At 31.5% G+C, this 27,221-nt stretch overlaps 1 protein-coding gene across 1 annotated transcript; it reads left to right on the forward strand.

The window, feature by feature from the left end:
* Window positions 1-24,079: 24,079 nt before the first annotated feature.
* LOC149560510 (AP2-like ethylene-responsive transcription factor PLT2) lies at window positions 24,080-24,685 on the forward strand. The gene has a single exon (XM_089827628.1). It carries the CDS (start codon window positions 24,080-24,082, stop codon window positions 24,683-24,685), a length of 606 nt encoding a protein of 201 aa, XP_089683754.1.
* The last annotated feature ends 2,536 nt before the right edge of the window (window positions 24,686-27,221 follow it).

Raw genomic sequence — 27,221 nt, forward strand, 5'->3', positions numbered from 1 at the left:
GCATTATAACTTTACTTCATGGATTGTGTTATTTTGCAAAGGGGAAGGATCCAATTTATAGGCAAGAGGCTTGAGGGATTGAGGGCTATGATGCAAGGATGGGAAAAACCTTATGGAGGGCTCAGATTGCATGAGAGGAGAGCACATGGATTGTGCTTCCTTATAGCCAATCAAGGAGTGACACATGTCACATGGTGAGAGGATGGAGGAAATGGGAAGGATGAGTCAACAAAGGAGGCTCAAGGGATAAAATCTTCATAAAGACCCTCATAATGACTTGTAAGAGCAATAAAAGGGCTTGTAAGAGTCATTTATGACCTAGTGGACTTCATAAAGTTTTATGGTTGAGATATTTTGAGGGTGATGAGAGCAATTTCGACTTGGACTTGATTAGGAAAGTTTTAAGATTGCTTAGGCTTGTGCAAATGATTAGAGCATGGATTAGGATGGTTTAGGATTAGCTTAGGGATAGGCAAGTGGATGGCATTTAATGAGGGTGGGTGAAGGAGGAGATATTTGTTAACTTTGGCTTGGGTTAGGAAGTTTTAACTCATGTTTAGGGAATGTGACAAGGTTAGGAGGGGATTAGGATTAGGTTTAAAGACATCTTCTAGAAGAGTCTAGACTTTGGATGAGGATAAAGACTTTCTAGAATAGTCTAGAATTTCCTAAGATGAGGATGAAGACTTTCTAGAAGAGTCTAGAACTTCTTAGGATGAGGATAAATTAGATTTTTAGGAAATAAATAAAGTTTTATTTATTTCAAGGGTTTGGGTTGAGTAGATATTTATTAAAACTTTTTTAATAAACATGAGGATTAATATTTAATCTTAATTAAATATTTTGAGTTGGGATTAAGGGTAGGAAATGATGGGATTAGCCTTTAATCAAAATTAAAGAAGGATTAGAAGATTTTGGAAGAGGTTATTGATCATAAGGAAATTGGCCAAGTTTTGGGCAAAAAATTATTTTTTTATTTATTTTAGGATTTTTGGTCAATTTATTAATTAAATAATTAATAAATAAGGAAACAATGTTTAAATAAGATTTAAACATTTTTGGGAGGGATTCCTTAATTAAATATTTTTAATTAAGATAAAGGGATTTAATGGCATAAAAATTAATTAATTAATTAAATAAATAATTAATTAATAAATGATGATGTCATCAGGACTTTTTCAAAAAATTAAAATACTTTATTTTCTAAAGGTTTTTTCAGGTGTCTACAATAGATTATTGGCTACCATAATTTTTTTTCAACACTAGTTCTTTGATCTAGCTCTTGTATCTGATGGTTGGACTTTTTCTCCAGCAAGGGGTCATTTTCTAGCCATTTTTTACCTTGAGGGTCGTTTGACCATCAAATTTGGGCTCATCATTTGCTGATGTCAACATTGCATCAGCATTCCTATCGCCTCCTTAGGATTTTTTTGGACCTACCTTTGTATTTTTGCTCATATCTTAGGCAGACAAATTTCGTTATCTACAAATGAGATATCATCAGAAAGATGGTTCCAAGCTTGTCATAGTGTTATAGTTAGTTTTTAGTTTTGATGTTGTTATGAATTTTTATGCTATCAAAGTTAGGGGTACAGTTTTACAATTCAGGAGACATATCTTGAGCATCTAATCTCTGATTTAAGAATTCTTTATATCAACATAAAGATATTTCTGAGATCTTTTCAATGATGTTGGTTTTTTTTTCTAGATTCTACTCCTAGCATATTCTATTTAGTCTTTTTCATTTTTCATTTTAGTAGATATCTTGGTTATTTCAGGGCCAAGGATCAATTTCATTGCTTCAAATGATTTTTCATGACTTGTACTATCTATTTTATTAGTCTTATGTTTCTTTTGGTCTATTTTGAAATCATTTATATACATTCTTGCAAGTGCACTGAGATAAGTGTCATACTACATCTATATTTTTGTTTCATTTGTTTTGCCTTGTTTTGCCTTACAATTTGAGTAGTGTCATCTTAGGAAACTCATGTCGATTATTGCATTCTTGGGATTCATTATGTCTATTGCCTTATTGTACATGCACTACTCTGATAAAGTCCCATGAGAGGGTTAATGTTTTGCCTTTTTTTTTTCATCTTCCTTTGTCTAGCGAGTGTCCCTTCCATTACATTAGCCTCATGATGTGTTTGAGATTGATCACCAAAGCGCACACATGTGTACTCTTTTGTGCATCTTGATCATGGTTCCTTGACATAAAATTCTTTTGGCCCACTTTTCTAGTTTCCTGTCAACTCATCCTTGTCTGCATTAGGGGAGTTATTCTATTATTTCTCATGCTTTCTTTATTTGATTGATCATCTCTTTAGGATTTGGTGTTTCATGTCATCTATATCATTGAGTTCAATTATTTTCCTTTGTGTGTGTCATGATTTAATGCAGATTATAGTCTTTTCTACCTGGTCAAGTTCTATTTTAGTTGATATTTTTTAGATCAACAATTACTTTTGATAGAGCTTTGTAGCTTCTGCATGCTTTAGTGGTGTTCTTCATGATCACCTTTTGTTCCTATCTTCTAGGACATTCCCTAGTTTGGAGGCTTCTTCAGTCCTTCACTAGTCTTTTCAACATGTTTTCCATCTCTTTTTGGAGTAGGGTTTTTCCCATCTGGTTTTCTCTATCTCTCATTTTTTAAGAGATTTGGTTGTGCTTGGGTACCTCATTAGGCTTTATTTTTCAAGACCGAAATCTACTTTCAGTAGTAGTTTTCTAGATTTTTAGCTACTCCCTAAATTTATCCTAATGTGGGATTCCTAATTAACTCTAGCTTTCTTAAGCTAAACTTTAGGCATCTCATAATTAATTCTTTTATTAATTATTATGATGTAACCAAGGTTAGACCTTTTCATGGTCTCGATCTCCTTTATAAGGATGATATCTCATTGAAACCAATGCATTGTTCATAATAGCAATCCATTTTTTTGCTCATTAAGATTGTCTCATCTATGGATCTAGCAATTCCTACCTCCATAGTTTTTTGCTTCTCTCTTCTATAGCTGGTGTTTTTATGTAGGTAATTCTTGGGAGCTATGGAGTTGATCTTTCATCAACTTCAACATAAACTATGTTTGAATGTTTCTAAACATGGATTGAAAGAGAAGTTTTGAGAAGTATCAAGAAGGTGAAGGAAAAAGATGATGGAAGGATTCAATGAATCTAACCTAACCCTAAGATCAATAGGGATGTTTAAGAGGAAAAATATCAAATGTACCTATTTAAGGATGCATAAGGATAACCTAAATAGGGAGAGGATTCTTTTTTATTATGTTATTTGGCAAACTCAAGGAGAAGGCTTCAAGAGCTAAGTAGATATGAAGTGTGATTGCTTGAAGGGTTTTCAAGTGAATTCATGATGGATATATTAATGAAGGCTAGTCAATAGATCAAATGATGAGCTACATCATGATCTTTATTTACAAAGTGAGTTGTATATATCATATTAGTCCTTGTTACTTTCCAACCATTGTATCAGCTAAAATCCTTTAATCAAGGTTGACCTAACAGTTATTTGTAAACGATTTAATCAAGGCATCATTCTAATGGGATGTTCTCAATTCTTCTAACAAGGCAACTCCTAATAGGGTGATTAAATCCTTTAATAGGGTCACACCTACCAATGTGTATTGTAACCTTTAACAAGGTTGTCTCTTAACTGAGCTCACTTTAGAAGAGTTAAAATTTTGTAACATGTTGCTGGTAGTTTTTCCCAAATGGGGTTTCTACATGAAATCCTATTTTTATGCTTGGGTGAATGTTATTTGAGATTTTTTATTGGTTAATGTTTTACATTCCACAATTAAGTTTCTATTGGGACGAGAAAATACAAGTTTATTTTACTGATAAGTTTTTATAGAGACTAAGTGGACTAATGAATGAATTTTAAGTTGTTAAAAGTTGTTAACAAGGTTAATGATTGAAACATTCCTCTTAGATAAATACAAAAAATGAGACAACAAAAAATAAGCTTGGAAAACTATATCAAAGTACAACATTTGGATATCCCTATCCTAAAAATAATTATTTGAAAACATGACAATGCATCTACTTTTCTAAACATGTCTTAAAACAACTTGCCTAATAGAATCAGTACAATAACATCATTATGCAAGCTAGGGCCAAAGGAAGATTCCTTCCAATTCTTTTTATGTGAAATAAACTAAAAAAAATTAAAGATAACATACCAATATTTTTTAATGAAGAGACTATCCAAAATATATGTTTCATATCTTCAATACACATACAATAGGAGTGGCTAATTGGTTGTACTAAAATCTATTTTAATATGTCACCTATAATCAACTTATGGTATAAAACCTTCCTAGCCAACAATTTAGAATCCACATAAAGTTTGGAGTTCTAAATTTGTAGATTCATGTTGATCCATAATTTTCCACTAAATCTACATTACCATTTTTTATTAAGATGAGGAAGGATGAAATAGAGAGGTAAGGAATCATAATATGATTTCTTAAGTGGAAGATTTTTGAAATGAGATGAAATAAACTATTTGCAATCTTTAAAACAATTTCATTATCCTGGAATGTAGACTTTAATGGACAACTCAATTTAGAAGCATCGTAGGGAAGCCTACAATCATGTATGCAAGGGCTTTGTGATTGCATTTGTGGAGTTATGATTTATATGGTTGGAGTTGTGTTCAAGGAATATTGATGAACTTTTCCTTAAGTGTGTGTGATGTTTTGAGTAATCATCTTGGAGTTAGAGAAATTTTAGTGGTTGTTGGTAATGTGTTCATATTTACTAATAAAGCTTTGGAGATTGAATCTATGAGCTTTTTTCTAGGGGAGATGGTTTGTGCTCTTGGATTTGGATAGTTGGTTGTCACATGGACCTATGTCTAAGTGCATGTATTCTTATGTAGTCTTCTGAGTTAGTTATGCATTGTAAACTTGGGGCCTTTCCTAACTACTTAATTTATGTTATGTATTTAATGTTTGTACCCAAGATGACTTATGGCTTGAAGGGTGGATTTAATGTAGGTGCATTTAGTTAATGTAATTGGCTAAACCAACTTGTGGCTTGGTTTAGTATAAGTAGAGGGTCTTGTGGAGTCTAGAGTCATTGTAATTCATCATGGAGAAGAAGGAGTAACTAAGAAACTTGGAGAAGATTTAGTAGCTAAGTGTGGCTTGGGAAAAAAGAAGGTTGCTTGGTAGCTTGGGAGCACAAGTTTAGATTCTTCTTGGATTGTTTGAACCCTACAATTGGAATAATTTTTGTTTTTTTATTGATGTCAAATCTATTGATAAGACATATTTCTATCTAATCTAAATTTCATATCTATTTAATTGTTGAAGAGGATTTGAGAAATTTCTCATAACAATTGCACCTATATGAAAGGTTGAGTTATGAAAAGGAAGCCACAATGGACATTTGATTTGTTATACTTTGATGAGACGACATGATTGTTTATATCAAAAAAGTTATATATTTGATTGGCAAAAGCTTGAAACCTTTTCTCAATATGGTGGTGTGTATGTAACAATAGAAATAAAATATAACTAGATTGGTAACAAGAAAAAAATGTAACTATCAAATTTGCAATAAATATGGGCTCTACAACTCCATACAAATTTGGTGAGGGCTATCATCAAAACTATTTTGGAGAGTGTGTAGGATTTCTTCGCCTTTTTTGTGGCCTTGCATGTCCTTGTGACCATAGTCTGTTTTGTCTTCTCTATATGTGTCATGGCTATGTCAATGCATTTTTATTGTTTTCCTAAGTTTTCTTTATATCTTCTCATTCTAGGGTTCCAATGTGTTAGTTTGCATAGGATAGTTTTCACTTACTCTGGTTCGGTGTGAGCTAGGATAGATAGAGGATTGATGTAGAAAGCTCCTCCTAATACCATAAACTCATAACATAAACTTAGAAACAAAAGGGAATGCGAGAAAAAAACATGGACTTCTTATTCGCATTGCAAATGTGGAATTAAAGAATTCATAAGTACAATAATTTGCAAGAAAGCTACGAACTATAACCCAAGTTGTCCTAGACAATGTTCAAGCCTTTCTTAATAAGGCAGTTTTATGGTGCCTAGGAAGGTTCTAGATGCTCAAACATAATACCTAGGGCCAATAGATCCTAAGAATACACATAGAGTTAGCCAAATACATCTTTGACAAATTATTTTAGAAATTTCAGTAGCCCAACTTTTGAAGGCCATAACTAACAAACTGTTGCTTTGATTGCCTATTATAACCACTTTTTGGAAATGCCAACTCTTGATCTATAGCCTAAAAATGGTGCTAGTGCCCTTCCATCAAGTTTTCAAACCTCATCTAGGCACTCTAAGGCCTCCAACAGTGAGTTTGAAGTTCTTTCTACAAACTTTTCCATTGAAAATCTCCAATAACTTCTTTGATACTAATTGTTGAGCAATGCGATTATTTGTGGTAGGCTTACAACTCTAAAATGAACTTTCATCTACAAAATAAAAATATTCCAAACTCATATGAAAAACTTACTAAAAATGGCAAGTTTCCATAAATAGTAACCACCCTATCTACGAGTCCTCATTAAAATAGAAAAGATTGAAAATAAAATATTTTTGAGTGATTCAAGATTACCCTTGCACCTAGGATGCTCTTGGATCAGACACCCAAGGTAATTTGAGAGGTGACCCTGTCATGTCTCAAGTATTTAGAGGAAAACCAAGATGGTTGACCTCCTCCTTTCCTATCCATGATGAATCCTCAACCAATCTCCCTTTTCATTTGACTAGATATTCCTCGTAATTTTTGTTTTTGGTACATTTTCCAACATGACTATCTAGTATCTCCTCAATCTCCTTTATGGCCAAACTAGCTACTAGAATGCTCCACTATGCTTCTATAACTTCATCTCCATCACCTCGTTCATAATAATCTATCAAATCTAAAATATTAAATATTGGTGAAATATTCAATTCAGCGGGAAACTCCACTTGATACGCACTGCAAGAATCATGCCACTTCACTATCTTGCATGGTCCAAACTTCTTCATCATCAACTTATTATATTTACCAACTAGAAAATTCTCCTTTCTAAAATGAACGATGACTTCATCTCCAATATGAAATTCCTTATATCTCCTTTTCAAATCTACCTTAGCCTTGTACCGTGTATTCATCTTTATGATATGTTGCCTCACCTCCTAATGGATGTTCTTCAAATGTTTAGCAAAATCTTCTAGTTCAGCACAACTTATCTCTCCTTTATCTAACTCCATCAATTCAAAAGCATTTCAAGGACTACTCCCATATACAATCTAGAATGGTGATTTACCAGTACTCTTATCGATAGAATTATTATATGCAAATTCTTCCTATGGTAAAATCATTTCTCATCCTTTTGGTTTATCTCCAACCAAGAATGTTAGAAAATTTTTGAAACCACAATTCACAGCTTCTATCTATCCATCAGTCTATGTATGTTGTGATGAAATAAAATTCAAATATGTCTTCAACTTCTTCCACAATGTACACCAAAAATACGCAACGAATTTGGTATCTTGATCTAAAACTATACTCTTTGGTAGACTATGTAATCTCACCACTCCTTTGAAAATAACTCTACTACGTGAACAACATTGCTAGTCTTCTTGCAAGGAATAAAATGTGTCATCTTTGAAAACCTGTCAACCACCACAAAAATAGAATCATGTCCACACTATGTCCTTGATAATCTAAGAACAAAATCCATACTGATATCCTCCCATGGCTTCTTTGGTACAAGTAATGGCTGATACAACCCTATAGTCTACTTCACTCTTTTTTCCATCTAACATACCCTACAACTTTGTTCAAACTTCATCACATCTTGTTGCAACTATGGTGAGTAGTAATTTTTAGCAACCAACACTATGGTTTTATCTCTACCAAAATGTCTAGCCAATCCTCCACTATGCTTCTCCTTGATGTGATTCTCTCTCATTGAACTTCTGGGAATGCAACACTAGCTTCCTTTGAACAACATATTATCCTAGATCATGAAATCCAACCACTTTGTCCTATCAAGTGTAACAAGTTCTATACAAGCCTTCCATTTTTCACCAAAATTAGGATCATCTAGATATAATATACTGAGTTCCTTGAACCCAACCACCTCTATCTACATTCTTGTTAGAAAAACTTTACTTCTACTAAGAGCATCTGTAACTTTGTTAGACATCCTGCTCCTATGTTTCAAAACAAATGTATAAATCTACAAAAATTGAACCCACTTTAAATGCATTTGGTTTAATTTTCCTAGACCATTTAAATATTACAAAGCTTGATGATCAGTATACAAAACAAACTCCTTAGGAAGAAGATAGTGTCTCCACTTCTTCAATTCTTGAACTATAGCATAAAATTCTTGATCATAATTATAATATTTCCTTTTTGCATCATTCAATTTCTCACTAAAATAAGCAATAGGTCTACCTTCCTAGCTCAAAACAACTCCTTTTGTAATACTACTAGAATCATAGTCTACTTCAAACACCTTGTTAAAATAAAGAACTACTAAAATAGGTTTCTTAATAATTTTTTGTTTCAATAGATTAAAACTCTTATTTACTCTTATATCTTGCTTAAACTCTTTTATGTCCCCTCTCATTGTTTTAGTCAAGGGTCCAAAATAATGCTAACACTTCTTATGAACTTTTTGTAAAATGTAGCCAATCTATGAAAAGAACTTACCTCTATTACACTCCTTGAAGTAGGCCATTCAAGGATAGCCTTCACTTTCTCTAGGTCCATTTTCAAACCTTCTCTTGGGACTAGTAATCCTAGGTACACCAACTCTTTCTTTACAAAATTTCACTTCTTTAGGTTTATCAACAACTTTTCTTCCCTCAATTTATCAAACACCTTGCGAATATGAATCAAATGCTCCTCTAATGTCTTACTAAAGATCAATATATCATCTAGGTAAAAAATGACAAATTTACCTAGAAACTCCTTCAGTACCTCATTCATGAGCCTCATGAAAGTGCTTGGTACATTGGTTAGCCCAAAAGGCATGACTAACCACTCATATAGTCCTTGCCTTATCTTGAAAGCAGTCTTCCTCTCATCTCCTTCTTTGATATGAATTTGATGGTACCCACTCTTTAGATCTATCTTTGTGTAATACTTAGCTCCACTCAAACAATCCATAATATCATCCATCCTTGGCAATGGAAATGTATGCTTTATTGTGATCTTATTGATAGCACACATATCTATGCACATACTCCATTCTCTATTATTCTTTGGTGCTAATATTGTTGGTATAGCACATGGACTAAGACTCTCGTGAATCAACCCCTTCTGTAACAACTCATGAACTTGCCTATTCAACTCTTCACTTTCTATTGGTTTCATTCTATGCACTACCTTGTTTAGAAAATTGGCTCCTAGAACCAAATCCATCTGGTGACTAATCTTCCTCATTGGAGACAATCCATCAGGTACATTATCGAACAAAATATCAAAAAACTCTTCCAATATATTTGCAACTTCTATAGGTACCTCCTCTACTTCTTCTTTACTATCTTCTGACATTATAGCAAAACACATATCCTCATGCTTTATACCTTTAAGAAACTCTTTTCCATCAACAAACATATTTTGGCAAAACTATATACCTTTTTTTCTTTATCCTTCAATAGCTTGAACTTATGTTTCACCCCATCCTTAGTTAAAGTATAGGTATTTTCTCACCCATCATGTATAGCATGTCTATAAAAATTCCATGGCCTACCTCACAATATATGGCATATTTCCATAGGTATGATATCACATAGTACCTTATCCTGGTAGCTTCCAATCTTCAACTTCACTAAGCACTGCTCATTGACCGTGACCTTGTGGACATCTTTCACCCAAGAAATATGGTATGGATGTGCATTTTTCTACCTCTTTAGCTATAACTTGGTGACCATAATTTATGACATCAAAATTTTAGTACTTCCACCATCAATGGTTACATCACAACACTTATCTTCACATCTGTACCTTGTGCAAACCAAGCTCCTTCTTTGCTCAAGTTCATTCTCACCACTCACCAGCACTCTTTGGTCAACTAAGAATTTTCATCTTTAAAAATCTTCAAAATATGAGGATCTAGCATCTTCATCAACATGTGAAACTCTTACCTCACCTTCTATTCTTTGATTTATCCTTTCTTGGCATTACATATATTCAAATGCTCTATGTCTTTCTTCTCTATAGTGAAAAAATTTCCACAGAAGCCTCCTCTTCCAAATCCTTGTCCTTTGCCTCTTCCTCTCCGATCTCTATTGTTCTAATCATGGAAATATTTAAAATTGTTTCCCCTCTAGTTCTGACTACTACTTCCAACCTCATCCTTGTTCTTTGGGTCATCATTATGACCAGCATAAGATTGTCCACTAGATCTTCCACCGTGACCTCTTTCACTATTCTTATTGTCAAACTTCATGCTTAGTTTCTCCTCAACTCTTAGGGAAAACTAGTAGGCCTACTCAATATTGCTCATTTGAACCAGACATAGCTCATCCTAAATGCTAGGCCTTAACCCATTAAGATAATGACCTACTTTCTCCTTATCAGCTTTTGTGTTGCTAGTTCTAATGAGAACTAGGTAGAACTCTTTGGTATACTCTTGAAAAAAATTTCCTACTTGCTTCAACCCTTTCATCTTCTTCAACAAATCAAGCTCATAAATGATGAGAATGAATTGCCACTTTAGTTTTTCTTTCATCTAATCCCATCTAGTGATTTTTTCTTTTTCCTTTCTATTTCACTCCAACTGAACCTCATGCCACCAAATCTTCACATGTCCCTTTAGTTTTGCCATCACAAACTTGATCCTATTAGGATCATCAATATCTTCATACTAAATATGCTATGCTAGTTCATTGATCCAATCAATTACCTCCTCTAGGTTAAAATTTACTAAAAATGTGGGAACCTCAAACTTAGGTCTTTTTCCAATCTTGGAGATGGCCCTAAAAGGCGTCTCTTACTTTGGATTTAGAACTACCTCTACTTCAAAATTTTCTTCTACTTCATCCCCATCCTTGCTTTCATCTCTTATGGGAAGATTCATTCTTTTATGCATGTGTTCCTCCAATGCTTGTATTTGTCTTTGGAGGGCTCAAAAACCCTCAGGTGTAACACCTACAACTTTTCTACGACACTCTCTTCATGGAGGCATTTTCATGCTTCTACTAAAATTCTAGTGTAAATTGCCTCATAATTGGTGATTTGTCTACATGCTTAGTCCAAACCATGATCTTGGTGTGAACTACCTCATAGTCAATGATCTGTCCACACACTTAAGAACTCTATTTCTGATACCACTTGATGTAGGAAGCTCCCCTTAATATCATAAACTCATAAAAAAACATAGAAGAAATAGAAAATGTAAGAACAAAATATGGACTTCTTATTTGTATCACAAATGAAGAATTATAGAATTCATAATTACAATATGCTAACCCACATGGATGCCTATAGTACAATAATTTACAAGACAAGCTATGAACTATTTCCTAGAGCTATCTTAGACAATGTTTGAGCCTTTCTTAAATAGGTAGTTTATGCCACCCAAGAAGGTTCTATATGGTCAAACTTAATACTTAGGGCTAATAGTTCCTAACAATACACATAGAGTTGGCCAAATAAATCTTTGACAAATTATTTTAGAAATCTTGGTAGCCCAACTTTTGAAGGCCATAACTCACAAACTATTGCTTTGATTGGCTATTATAACCACTTTTTGGAAACACCGGCTCCTAATCTACATGCTTGGAATAGTGCTAGCACCTTTTCCTTGAGTTTTCAAACCTCATTTAGGCACTCTAAGGCCTCCAACGGTGAGCATGAAGGTTTATCTACAAAATTTTTAACCAAAAATTTGCAATAACTTCTCTGATATTAATGCTTGAGCAATTAAATTTTTTGTGGTAAGCTTACAACTTTAAAATGAACCTTCTTGTAGGAAACGAGAATATTTTGAGATCAGATGACAAATTTACTAAAAATGGCAAGTTCCCATAAATAGTAACCACCCTTATCTACTAGTCCTTATTAAAATAGAAAAGTCTAAAAATAAAATATTTTTGGGTGATGCAAGATTTCCCTTGCACCTAGGATACTTCTGCATCAAGGATATACAACATAAATATTTTCATTCTCAGAGAGAGAATGAAGCACCAACTAATGATATAATGCAATATGAGAATAAGTGTTGAGTAATGATAAGGAAGAGAGGGTTCCTGGAGTATATGGAAATGATGGAAAGATAATCCATGATATTAATAGTGACAAATATGTGTATAAAGAAATGTTGGTCGAGGATTCTTCACCATTTTTTATGGTTTATGATTGTTTTAATATAAAAATTGAAAGAAATGTTTTTATAAGTTATTGAAGAGAACTGCGAGAATCTAAAACCAATGAAGATAGATGGGGAAATAAAGAAAAGGGAAAAAATGGATGAAGTGATTGAAGGGATTTTGATTTTAAATTGAAAACTCTTACCCTATCTTTCAATTAAGACATGATTAAAGAAATTGGGGCAAAGAAAATTCTGTTTTAAAATATTACAATTTTTTTGGTTCTCACAATTTTTTTTAATGAGTGGTTACATTCAATTTGGGGAAATTTTTTTGGAGTCAATGCTAGTTTCTATAGAATTATCCAAAAGGTTTTATTAGTTGTTTTTGTCAAACACCATAGTATGTGGGAAAGATTCATTAAAAAGGGATTTTGGAATGTTGGCCATTCATTATTAGTTCCTTCCATGGCAAGAAACTTATGCATTTGTTAAAAGTGAATGATCTTATTAGTTTGTCCAATCAGGAGCCTTTATTTATTTTTATCCATTTTCCACTATAGACATATCTTTTTTTTGATATTTTTGCAAACTTGGTCAAGCTTATTTTCATGCAATTTGATTGGTCTATGTGTGATATAGTCATGAGTTTGAAAGATTTTTTTTCATTATTGTTTTGTGCACATAAAATGATTTTTTATTTTTCCAAACTTTAGATATCAATACTAGTATTGTCAAATATTTATAGATTGTGGTTACAGTTGTATTTAATTTCTCAAAAATCAATAGAAACAAACAAAACAAGACAACATGATAAGGATTTATAGAGATGACATTTATTGTCTTTTATTATTGTTGTGGTTACAGTTGTATTTCATTTCTAAGAAATCAACACAAACAAACAAAACAATACAACATGATAAGCAATTAGAGAGATTACATATCTTGTCATTTATGATTGTAGTGTTGCATAAGTTTCTTTGGAAAAGATGTTTCTTTATAGTTGTGGCTTATAAATTATTTGTAGATTAACATTTGTCCTGTGAGCATTGATTATGGATGTCAGCGAATATATTTCTTTATAGTTGTGGCTTATACATAAGCTTCCTTGGAAAAGATGTTTCTTTATAGTTGTGCCTTATAAATTATTTTTCGGTCAACATTTGTCCTATGAGCATTGATTATGGATGTTAGCAAATATATTTCTTTATAGTTGTGGCTTATAAATGATTTTTAAGTCAACATTTGTCATGTGTGAGCATTGATTATGGAATCTTCTAGAATTGTTATTTGCTTATTTATAGAATTGGTTGATTACTTTCAATTCACATTTCTAAAGGCTTGGCTTTCATATCTTTCTACTAGAGTACAAGGTATGTCAGAGATTTCTCTATTCTTTTTATTTGAGATTATATTGTGTTTTAGTTGTATTGTTTTATGTGATGATCATGTTTACATGGAATCTTGTCCAAATCTATTGTTTAGAACATATTGTGTTGTAGTTGTATTATTTTTTCTGATCATCATATTTATATGAAATCTATCTATGGAAGCTTGTCCTAGCCTATTGTTTAGAATTGATTTTTTGTAAAAGAATTGATTTTTTTGTTTGAAAATTTGAGATCCATTGGTCAAAATTTGAAATTGATGATCTATTGTGTAGAATCAAATTTGTTGTAAAAAATTGAGTTTTTTTTGTGAAGATACATGCAGATATGTTAGATCACAATACTTTTGTGCATGAAATGTTATTAGATTTTTTATGTTTGATGGTGTTTTTGTAACTTTGTTGTGTTGGTAGAAAAAGCCTTGAAGCTTTTGAAATATATGAGCTTGACTACTATAGAATGAACCTTGGTAATCTTTAGATGCATATTCCCAATAATTTCTATAATTTAATCTACAAAATGGTTTAGGAGTTTACCAAAACACAATCACAAAAAATGGATCTTGTCAAGTTGTTGGGGAAAGTCCCCTGAGAAAGGGTGTAAAGCCAAACTCAATGAACTAATATAGAATCACTAGTAGTTTATTGTGATTCCAACTTTCATCCCAGCTTTCACCTGCAACCTACTTACAGATAAATTAGATGCTGGCGAGAAAGGATCCCGACTAAATCCTCCATTTTCAATTTTAATTATTGTTCCACTTGTTCAACTGCTTGATATGTTTGCACAATAAAAAAAATTGTGTATCAATGTGCTCTGCACATTGATAGGGAGCGACGGTCCTAGCCCTCTGTGATAGGGAGAAAATAAAATATATCGTCGACTTTAGAGCAGAAGGCAACCAAATTTGGTAAGTAGATGCAAGTAATTAAATGTTCGATAGGTATACTAGATAAGCTAGGGAAAAAGTTTAATGATATGATCCTTCGAATGTTCATAGAGTAGATCATTTTGTAGAGGATAGAGAAGTGATACAGGCATGTCTATAGAGTTTTGTACTCAAATAAATATGAAATACATGATTTTTCATATAAAATACATAAATAAATAAAAAATGAGGAATAAAATTGAAAATTGAAATGAATTTTAGAACCTTTAAACATAAAATGGTTTAAATATGACATAATGTTCTATTGGTTTAAAAAAGAATTTGGATTATGTATTTTGAATATGAATTTTTTATTTTGATTCAAATAAGAGATTTTCAAGTAAAAGATGATAATAATATATTATATTATGTAATATATTATTACTTTTATTTTGATTCAAATAAGAGATTTTCAAATAAAAGGTGATAATAATATATTATATTATTTAATATAGTATTACTTTCAATTACTCATTAAGATTTTCCAATGTTTTATTAGATTCATATATTTAATCTATTATTGTTGATGACATCACAATTATAGCAAAAGAACCAAGCTATGACTTGCCAATAGTAACATTCTACATTCCACTACTTAATGTTTGTTTCATTAAAATATGTTGACTTGAGAATAGATAGATGCTACATTCCACTACTAGTATAACAAATAAATAAGAACCAATGGTTGTGAATACATCATGACTAGAAGAGTAGTGCGATTACTCATTAAGATTTTCCAATGTTTTATTAGATTCATATATTTAATCTATTATTCTTGATGACATCACAATTATAGCAAAAGAAACAGGCTATGACTTGCCAATAGTAACATTGTACATTCCACTACTTAATGTTTGTTCCATTAAAATATGTTGACTTGAGAATAGACAGATTCTACATTCCACTACTAGTATAACAAAAAAATGAGAACCAATGGTTGTGGATACATCATGACTAGAAGAGTAGTGTGGCTTAAGTGTGACCTATAGTGAAGGTCGCTTTTAAAAGAGGACTTTATGCAATTGAAAATCGAATACATTTCTTATTGACTCATTCCCAACAAGTTCTCCCTTCTCCATTTTCCTCTCCAATATCCAATAGTAAGATTCTACATTCCACTACTTAATGTTAGTTCCATTAAAATATGTTGACTTGAGAATAAATAGATTCTACATTCCACTACTAGTATAGCAAAAAAAGGAGAACCAATGGTTGTGGATACATCATGACTAGAAGAGTAGTGCTCCATAAGTGTGACCTATAATGAAGATCACTTTTAAAAGAGGGCTTTACAATGGTTCTAAATACATCATGACTAGAAGAGTAATGCGCCTTAAGTGTGACCTATAATGAAGATCACCTTTAAAAGAGGGCTTTATGCAATTGAAAACCTTATACGTTGCTTATTGAGTCCTTCCCAACAAGTTCTCCCTTCTTTATTTGCCTCTCTAATATTTCTTGTAAGTCCATAACTTTTTTTGCTTTCAAAATAAATTTAGTTATAGATTGAAGTATAGACTGAGTGGAGGTTCTTTGTTTTGAGGTTAGAAATTTTTAGATGTATAAGACTTTGGGGAGTTTGTTTAGCAAAGGGTTTATAGGGTTCAAATATACTTGTGGTGAGTAATTTTATGGGTATCAGTAATTTTTACATAATGTTAGGTGTATTATGCTTCTATTTTGTTAGTGTTTGGCATATGCTTTACACTTTGATAGTTGGGAAAAGCTTGAAGTATAGATTGAGTGGAGGTTCTTTGTTTTGAGGTTAGAAATTTTTAGATGTATAAGACTTTGGGGAGTTTGTTTAGCAAAGGGTTTATAGAGTTCAAATATACTTGTGGTGAGTAATTTTATGGGTATCAGTAATTTTTACATAATGTTAGGTGTATTATGCTTCTGTTTTGTTAGTGTTTGGCATATGCTTTACACTTTGATGTTTACTTGGATGTTTTGTTAATCTTTTGAAAAATATAGAATTGAATCTATTAGGAATCTTATTTGACTAGTTATATTTGCTATCGAGAACCTCTCTTTAATTTTTACCTCAAGATATATTCATGTTCAGAAAGTAAAATTTCTTTTAGTTTTTCATTAATGGATTCCTTTTCATCATAACTTGATTTTTTTTTTAATTTCACCACTTTGAATTTTTTTGTAAAATTATATTATATATTCATGAAGGTTTCCGGTTGGGTAGTGTTTGGCTAATATTCTACACTTGGATGCTTCTTTATAATTTACTCCTTGAGATGAATATAAACTGATCTATTTTTTTGGGATCGGTACCCAATTTGTTTATATAAACTCCTATCCAATGCCTCCCATAAATGATTCAGAATGCCTTCTTATATCTTTTATCTAGAGTGATGAATCCTATCATATAATTCATGACTCTCCTTAATCACTTATCTTTCTTATTCTTAAAAGTTAAATGCATTTTTTCATGACAATATTACTAATCGCTACATATGTAATCCAAGTGGGTTTATTATCTTGATTACCATGCTTCATACCTTTTTATTTATTATCTCTATCAATTACCATGCTTCATACCTTTTCGTTTATTATCTCTATCAATTACCATGCTTCATAACTTTTCATAATTCAATAGGTAAATAATAAACTCTCATTGATAGGTTGAGCTGTAGCTGTCACTCATGGTATTATTAATCGATTTATCACATATCTCTTTCAACTGTCAATTAGCTAGTCATCTCCACTAAAATTAATAGCCTTCTTCTATCCATAAGATCTTCTATAGTTGTTGTATACAAAACACAACTCTAGTAAGATCGATACTGTTGTTAATTAGTTCACTTCTATTTCAAGCCTTTAGAATGGCAATGGCAGCTTTATATATTTTCCATCTTTGCTATGTGATTTATATTGTTTCCTTAAGACTATATAGTCAATGCTAATATTCTTCCATAGCAACCATAGGTTTTAACATTTTCTTCAAATTCTCTAAAGCTATGGAGTTTCTTGTTTGCAAAATACTCAAGAAGTTTTAAAACCAATGAATAATTGTGTTTAAATTAAATAAATAATCAAAGATAGAAAATGTATTAGATATAGCTACTAAAAATATTTTGAATGTGAAAAAGACAGTCACTAACGATGGCATAGTAGACGTAAATAATGTGAGTAGTTGCTTTTGCTCATAATTGCAACAGTTACTTTCCTATTTATGGTGCCTTCCATTAGCTTTGAGTGGTCAGTTTTCTTCAATTTTAGAAAAAATAAACAAATTAACTATGTGGAATCTGAATGGTAAGGATCCTTCATAGTAGACTATAAAAATTATGTCACTAAGGAGCTTATTCCTTCTTTGATGTCTTCCTTAGCATATTAGCTATCATCTACGTTATCGCATTCTCCCTATTTGGCCTGAATTCCATTACCAATACAAGTCTGTGCCTGATTCCTCTTGTAATTCATCCATGTCCTTCCCAAGAAAATAGATTCCCTGAGGATTCTACTATCTGGACCCAGTGGAATTTTGAGAGGACTCTAGAGGAATCTGTATAAATCAACAGGGACCCATGACCATGGATGCTATAATATGAGGACCTTAATGATTTTGATAATGATTTAAATCTGATTCATTCTCCTTTGATGCTTGCCTTGATTATATGAGTGTACTAACATATGGATGCTATAATACGAGGACCTTAATGATTTTGATAATCTAAAAACACACACACACGTTTGTAGCATAATTGACTTTTGAGCAATTAAATTCACATTACGAGATGATGTTCTGATTGGAATGTGGATTTAGATACTATAATAATGTGTTCATGAGAAGTTGGGACTAAAACATGATGAAACTAACATTTTTTCCTTTACCATTTATGTATGAATTAGATCAATTCCAAAAATTAAAGCTTCATTTGTGCTTGGGCTCAGCATCCATAACCATATATCCTGGTGGATATTTTTAAATATAAACCAGCTATGCACTCATTCATAGAATCATATACAAACAATACATCCATATTGTAATTTGAAGACAAGGATCTAAATTATATATATTGATCGATGTGTCTAATATCTTCCTTTAAGTGATTGATGTTGATTGGTCTTGTACAGAGCTTGACAGATGTTATGTTTGCTTGTTTGATAGAATATCTTTTATAGTGACTATGTTCAATGATGGTTTGATCCAAAATCTACTATGTTTGTTTCAAACACATTATTCAATGTTTTTGTGAGGATTAGATCACTAATCATTATTTTCATCATTGTGCTCATGGTTCTTGTTTTCGGACTTCCATTAATGTCCATAAGTCATATAGAGTAATATAATTCTCAATGCCCACCTTTATCATTATTGTCAACCTTATGTTCTTGGATAAGTATAAACAGTTCCAGGGCTTCAATAATATATTTTGTAAATAATACATCCTTGATATAAACACTCTTCCTTATAAGATGTTCTGATATTAGTCATTGGATATTGCATCTTATCACTCTCCTTAATATTAAGGTATGCCTTGGAGATAATAGTACTCAGACCAATGAAATATCTTGATATTAATTGCTAATTGGATATTTGTTGCTTAAAAACAGAGATGTTATCTATTGAATCTTGTTGAATCTATTTTAAAAAAATGTCGATTAAGGACTAAACTTGGTAAATCTTTGAGGAACATTGAGTGGTTTCTACACGAAATGTAAATAATCGTTTAGAATAGAACTTAGTTTAGCTTTTAATACATGACAATTACTGAAATGTTCTATTTAAATTCAGGGTAGAACCACAAACAATTCACGATCAGAATGGAAAAAATGGATTGCAGGAAAGTGTAGATTTAGTAGATCTAAGCAAATTCCTCAGTAGATCAATATTTTTTAATGAAAATATACTATTGCTATTAAGAGCTGCATTGTTTTATATATAGATTTAGTAAATATTATATAAAAAATTTAAAATAATTAATTTTGAAATTTATCTTATGTATTAAAATTTTAAAAATCTTAAATTTCTTGATTAAAAATCTATTAATTTAAATATTGTGATTTTACAATGCATTACATTAAGTTCAATATTATTTTAAAAAAAAATTTAAAAATTAAATTCCAAATGAAACTTTTATATTCTACATTTAATAATTTATAATAAGATTTATGACAAAATTACTTTTAGTTTTATTGAATATTTTCATATTATATATTTATATCATGTTTAAATTATTAATCAATAACATATATGATATAAATTGATTTAATATTGTACAATAATTCATACTTTAACTTGGTATTCTCTTCAATTACTCATTTATCAGTTAAATATAATCATGTAGTAATAAGATATACTATTCATTTTAGCTAATAATGATGTAAAAAGCCCCGCAAGAGAGCTTGAAATAGCACTCATAGAAGAGTGGCAATTTGTAGTAGTGAAACTTATATATGATTATTATTATTAGGTATTTGTGTTGTTTTATTTTAACTGTACTATGTATAATATATTATTATTATTATATATATAACTACATTTCATTATGATACCTATTTAAGATGTTTTAATAATAATGATTCACTAAAAACAAAGAAAATTAAATAAGTTTTCAAGTATTATTTTTGGATTTTTATATCAAATTTTTTGAAATGTTATAATTTGTTTCTATGTTTCTATGTTAATTGATTGCTATAATAAATAAAACATAACAAAATAACAGAAAAATAAATAGTATTATTGTGCATCTTGTTGATTTTTCTTTTAAATCAAAAAAACTTGTGCTATAGACAATACTTGCAACATGCTTTCCAAAATCTTGAGCAATTACTTTCTCTACTAGGATAATTATACTAGTGACTAATATAACTAGCTTTAGAAATTCAAAGCACTGTAGAATTTGACAATTGAAAAGTTGATAACAGACTTTACAACTTGAAAATGGATAAGCTAGTATGTATTCCAAGGCCGCAGTGGGACTGTCCTATTATAGGACCAATTGAATCAACCACAATGCGACATGTCTTCATATTTGACTGTTCATCTGTCAAGCAATCTCTAAGGACACTGATAGGCGAGGACTTTCTAAAAAATGCTTCAAGAAAATTTTTCTATGCTAATATTGTTTCACGATTCTTGTTGAATTGTATGGACTTCGTACAAGAAGCAACAATCGTTGAGAAAGTAGCAAATGCTTATGTACGAGAGTACTTTGTACCACTAACAGGATACCATAAAGCAATTTGTGCATATCGAGGAACTCCACATGCATCTATTGCTGGCAGCCTCTTTTCTCATAAAGCAGTTGAAGAGTGTGAGGTTGCATTGTGCATTTATAGTGATGTGCGTTTAGCTATTACTAATGAATGTGACCTTGTTCTCGTTCATGCGTTAAATGCACACGCTACTCATTTGGGTGAACGTCTTGTGACAAGAGTGACAAATTTGTACAACGCATTCATGTCTTTGTACACAAATCTACCCAAGGAAACTAGTGTTCCATGTGAACAGAAGCATCCAAGTGACAAACAACTCCCAACTAAAGCGAATCTTACTGCTCCAACTATAGATTTGACTGCTCCAACTCCTTCAACTGCAAGCTCTTCATGAACTGTTTGATTGTCTAGTAGTACTATAAACTAACTTTTGCTCATAAATTGGAAGTACTAATGTCAAAGTTCAATTACCACATCGTCCTTGTCCTATGGTTACATGTATGTATGATGTGTGAAAAATAACACATAGACTATTGTGCTTTGCGTATTGTTTCATGTATCTACAAAGTATGGAGAATACTGCAGAGACTAAGTGCTCTATCTAGGTACTTTATGCTATGAATGAACAAGTATGTACAAGTAATGTGAATATTGTATCGATATATGAATACAAAGTTTATTAAAGTAATGTCTCTTCGAGCTTTGTTATGAATATAATTGGTTGTAAACTTATGATACTATTATTACTATAGTGAATTTTAGAACTTGAATACTAATTATACTATTAAGATGCAATGAATAGTGGAATTTATTGATGAAAAATTAAACATTTTAATTGATAGTCATCAGTTGCACATTTATTGAAAAGTATACTACTAACATGCAATGAATAGTGGAAACCATTGATGGAAAATGAAACATTGTAATTGATAGTCATCCGTTGCACATTTTTTCAATAGTATGTACGGAATTGTTTATATTAATGATATTTGTATGATTATTGCCATAAAAAGTATATCCATGAAAGAATGACACGAAGTGCAACATATATCTTAGAACTAACTGATGCTCAATAAATTCTAAGAAATGTTCCTAATTGAAAACAAGTTTTCCATCTCCATATTACACAAGAATGGATTTTCTTGATGCATTTGTTTCATTGGAGCGTGATACAGATCACCTCTTTGAAAGTCTAGTATCTAGTATTCTTGAAAAAATTCTAGAACTTCCAGAGGAATGCCAAAGGGAAATATTGGGAAGATATTTTTATTATAAGCATGTTGTCATGTTCAGATATAATGGATGGGGAGGCATTCAGCCAATACCACACACTAATCAAATTCGTGTTCTATCCCCATTTATGACTAATGGTGAATTGATTTACTTAAAACATCTGGTGCAGCAATATACGGAAGCTCATATCATAGTTCATTGTGAAGATATCATAAGACATCTCCCTCCTAGAAATCACACTGCACAAGAATTAACAACCATTTTCAATCTAGCATGCAAGACACTATTCTACGAACTATCACCATTTAGCATGGTTGCTGAAGATGAAACACTTTTGTCCATAATAAACCTTGTGGTAACATATCCAATGTTTTCACTTGAATGGATTATAAGACATGACAACACATAAATTATTGGACAATGGTATGATAATGATACAGGAATGTTGGCAGCTAAGACCATAAAGCATCATTACTCATGTCATTTTTTGTTTGTATTTGAGAATAGTTTTGAGCCACTTGGCATTCATCTTGTAGTAGATATTGGGAGATGGCGCTTTCTTTATTGATGAACTAATGATTACAAGATGACAATTACAACAAGAATATAGTGATGATGTATAAATTTATGCTTACTATGAATGAAAGTTCACAATTTGCATGTAAAAGCTATAATATTTTTTACTATGATATAGTATAATATGTATCTGGTAATTTCAATGTCATTTTCTTCTTAGTGAAGTATCCCTTGAGGCTTCAAAAAATATATTACAATATGTATCTAGTAACTTCCATCTCACTTTATAATATATTAGAAGTTGTTTTGAACTTTGATTGTTGCAAACATGCAGATAGCTTTATTTAGCTAATCATTTTTTTGCAAAGTTGACTATGAACTAGTAAAAGTTTGATCTACTATTTTTAATTTGTGCACAATGATTCTGCCACACAATACATTATTTTTCACATATGTAGAATACGAACTAGTGACCTAATTAATTACATCTAATGTTGTGAAGGTTTGATTATGCTTTTCTTAATATGAAATTTTGATTGCAAAGTAGGAAAATCAACAAGGACCAAATACACAAGCTTGGTAGTTGAGTGAAGAAAAAAATAACAAGTAAAGTTATACACTTGATTAGAATCTAGAAATTTCAAAGTTACAAGTTTCCAAAATTTGCTTGTTTCTTTGTGCATTATTCCCTTAAGATCCATGTTAGCATTTCATAAGATCTCTATTGGCATAAGTTTCTATCTTCAAAGTAATGATTGCCAACAAAAGAAGTCAAAGACACAGTGTGCTTGAATAGATCTCAAAGATGCAAAATTACTAATTGTATTGTCTTCTTGACTACAAAATCTATAATCAGAACCTCATAGAATAGATTAAAATGCATATATACATTTGTAAGTCGAGACCACCCATAGTCAAACAATTTGTTTTCCATTTTTTGAACAATGTCTCTGGATTGCTGACCCCCTCGTACTGAATGGAGCATATCCACAGAACATGATGACTAAGTTGGCTGAGAACAAAATTGAGCATGTGCCTACCTATGAAGAACTTGTAATAAAAGCATGGATGACACTAATCTTGATAACATTAGTAGGTTTTACACTATTCTTCATAGTGGACAATACTCCATGGTTTGTAACATTAATTGTACTGTGTACGGTAGCCATGTTGTATGCATTTGGTATGTAACCAAGCAACATACAATAATAGTAATGTCACTAGTCATGACAGTAGTAATGATAATTAGTAATTATCGGCTGGTAGTGTTCTAATTGATCATAGTATGGAAATAATGTTTATAATGGAGATAAGCTGCAGGTAACTACTCACAAAAGATGATTATGAACAATATTACAATAGTCATTTTTGACCTACTATTTTCTGGAATTGCATATTGTTTTCATTTCTTTATAATTGAAATTGTTGTTTGAGAGGATTGGTCATTTGTAGTGTAATGTAAAAATGTGCGTATTGAGACATGTCTTAACAAAAGTTTAATTATGCCATAGAAACACAAAAGAAGAAATGGAGAAGACATACAGGGGTGTTCGCAAGAAAGCATCTGGTCAATTTTCAGCAGAGATAACATTGCCCAAGCTACGAAGACAAAAATGGCTAGGAACATTTGACACAGCAGAACAAGCAGCCTTTGCCTATGATATGGCCAGCATGTCAATGAGAGGCAGTAATGCATACACCAACTTTTGCCATGTCAACTATGCACCTCATAATCAATCTTCCAATGTGCAGAGCACTCAAATCTCAAATGTAATGAGATCAAACAAGAAGAAAACTAAATACATGAAATTGTTTGAATTGCAAGAACGTTCTAAAAAAGTTGAAGAAAAAAAAGGACATATGTCATTTTGCAATGGATCTAAAATCTGTCCAAAAGAAAAGTCATATCAAGGTGTATCGAAATGTTCAAGTGGTCGTTATGTTGTACAAGTGTGGAATCCTACACAACAAAAGCAAAAATGGCTAGGAACATTTGATACCAAAGAGGAAGCTACTATTGCATATGATCTGGCTGCAATATCCTTGAAAGGATACAAAGCCATTACAAATATTCTACATCCAGATACAGAGAGACATGAAACAAAAAGTATCTCTCACTTAGAGAAAGATTAGCTTCAATTGACCGTTCAAGTTGAACAATTTCTAATAGAAATAGGTAAAAATGGTCCAATGTCAATGGTCTATACAAATGATCATTTTGGTCAAACAATACTCATCACTGAGAACCATCACTATCTAACCATGATGCACATGAAACCTAACATTCTTGAAAGTTTTCATAGAAATCTAGTACAAGATCTTCCATTGAAAGAACATATCAATTCCATATATGCTACCAGCATAGATAGCATGTATTCTTCAGAAAGTGACACAAAAATTCACTATCCATTATTTCAATCAACCTATCCTACTGCAATTCGACTACCCAATTTTGAAACAAGTTATCAGAATATACATCCCTCAAATTTGATAAACTCATGCCCATTGCAACAACTAGAACAAGTTGTTTCCCCCATGCACCTATCTCATGAAAAATGGAATTCTGCAATTATCAACATGGATCCAATTATAGAAAAATATGATAGTAATGTTCCCAATGAAAATGTTCCTTCATTTCTAGACAATCTTGCTGCCAATCCTAACAATATAGACATGTGTGCTATTAACCATGACACATTTGACTTCTCCAGTTTCCATGTGACATCAGAGAATAATGTCATTGAGCTTCACCATTGAATTTATGATTCAAATGGTACAGACATAGAGAAATCTCAACATTATTTCTATTTCTTGATGATATAGTCAACATATCATATTTGATGTGGAGATGTGAAGAGAAGGTGGAAAATGCAAAAAGATAATATGGAGCATGATTGAAGAAAAGCATAGTAGAAATTTGTGTATTCACTACTTGTGTTTTGTATTAGCATTTTTCTTCACTTCATCAATGACTGTTTAATATTGAGGTCGCAATGTGAAGAGGAAACATGAAAAAAAACATAAAGATAACATGGAGACATGACCAAAAAACAAGAGTATCAATGTTTGTATTTGCTACTTGTGTTTTTTGTTAGCATTATGTTTTTTGAATATTTCATCAAGGAATTCTAATGATACAATATGTTATGTGTGTTTTAGTCTAGTGTCATAATATATCTTTTTCTAATATGCTATAGTAGAAGAGATAAGAAGTTTATGTTTTTGTACTACCTAGTCCTCAAGTTACATTTATCATTGTGAAATAGTGCATACAATTATTCCTCTATAAAAATATTAGCATGTTGTTTTTGTAATATTTCATCAAGGAATTCTAATGATGCAACATGTTATGTGTTTTCTATTGTAGTATCATAATATATCTTTTTTTACTATGCAATAGTAGAAAGAAGTACAAGATTTTGTATGGCCTACATCTCTTCAAGTTACATTTATCGTTGTGAGATAGTGTATGAAATTATTCATCTATAAAAATATCAATGTGGAAGTACACTTTCTTGTCATGACAACCATAGTGCAAATCTAAATCATTCTATGAAAGTTGAATTGTTCCATACTAGATACTTTTGAAAAAATGGGACTACATATTGCAATGTATAGTATAGTTTCTTATGGCAAGTGTAATTTTAAAGAATAGAAAAATCAAAGTAAATAATCCAAGATAACTAAAAATAGTATATTGAAAAGATGCATGTTTTCATGTAGGAAAGCAATATCCGCATGTAGAAAAAAATCATAGTGTAAGTATACAAGTGACAAGAAAACTAAGGTGGTACTAGTCCTTCCTGAAACATAAAATGATACAAAATTAAATAGAAATTATAGACCTAGAGCATTACAAGCCAACACGTCAAGATAGAACTTGCAATATTGACATTACACTAGAGAATGAAGGAATATGCAAAGTACCAACATTCAAGTACAACATAGGAGACTGCTTATTTGATGCCTTGGAATTCCTACTAAATTATAGATATACATCACTTGAGCTAAGAAATGGAACCATTGATTACTTCTTACAATGCAAACAAGAAGGTGAATCAGAAGCATTACTTTCGTATAGTACAGAACTTCATCCACAAACTCTATATGAATTGCACCGAGTACATGATCCAGAAACATATTTGCATAGAATGCAACTTTCTGCAAAGAAAAACATACACAATGGAGAAGTCGGACTATGGGGAGATATATTTTGCATTCATTGGTTATAGAAGTGGTTAAACATACAAATATGCATTTGGTCAACAAAAACAACAAGAAAGTACTTGCACTTCAATGAATCAATAGAAGAAGAAGCATACTCAATCCTCTTTCATGATACAAATCCTACTACTGGTCACTTTGAACCACTACTAAGATTACAGTCAGAAAGAGTCATTCATCAAGCATAAATGTCATACAACAAACTGAAGAGATTTATAAAAGAGCATAATGCACAACACATTGTAGAAGTTGCAAAACAAAAAATATAGGACATGACAAGGTGCACATTAAAAATATCAAACTAGAGAGCCCTAATAGAAAGCATGTACTTCAACTATGTCACCTCAAGAGATTTATCAGAGATTCTCCAAGTAATACTAGAAAAAATACAACAAATGCAATTTGACTATGTCATCTTAAGAAATGTATTAGAGATACGCAAAAT

This window comes from Cupressus sempervirens, chromosome 4, assembly GCF_028749045.1.
Source record: "Cupressus sempervirens isolate cs-2001-9-10 chromosome 4, ASM2874904v1, whole genome shotgun sequence".
Classification (NCBI taxonomy): Eukaryota; Viridiplantae; Streptophyta; class Pinopsida; order Cupressales; family Cupressaceae; genus Cupressus; species Cupressus sempervirens.

Coding starts and splice junctions, on each gene's coding strand:
- LOC149560510 (XM_089827628.1), top strand. CDS start 24,080: ATGGAGAAGACATACAGGGGTGTTCGCAAGAAAGCATCTGGTCAATTT.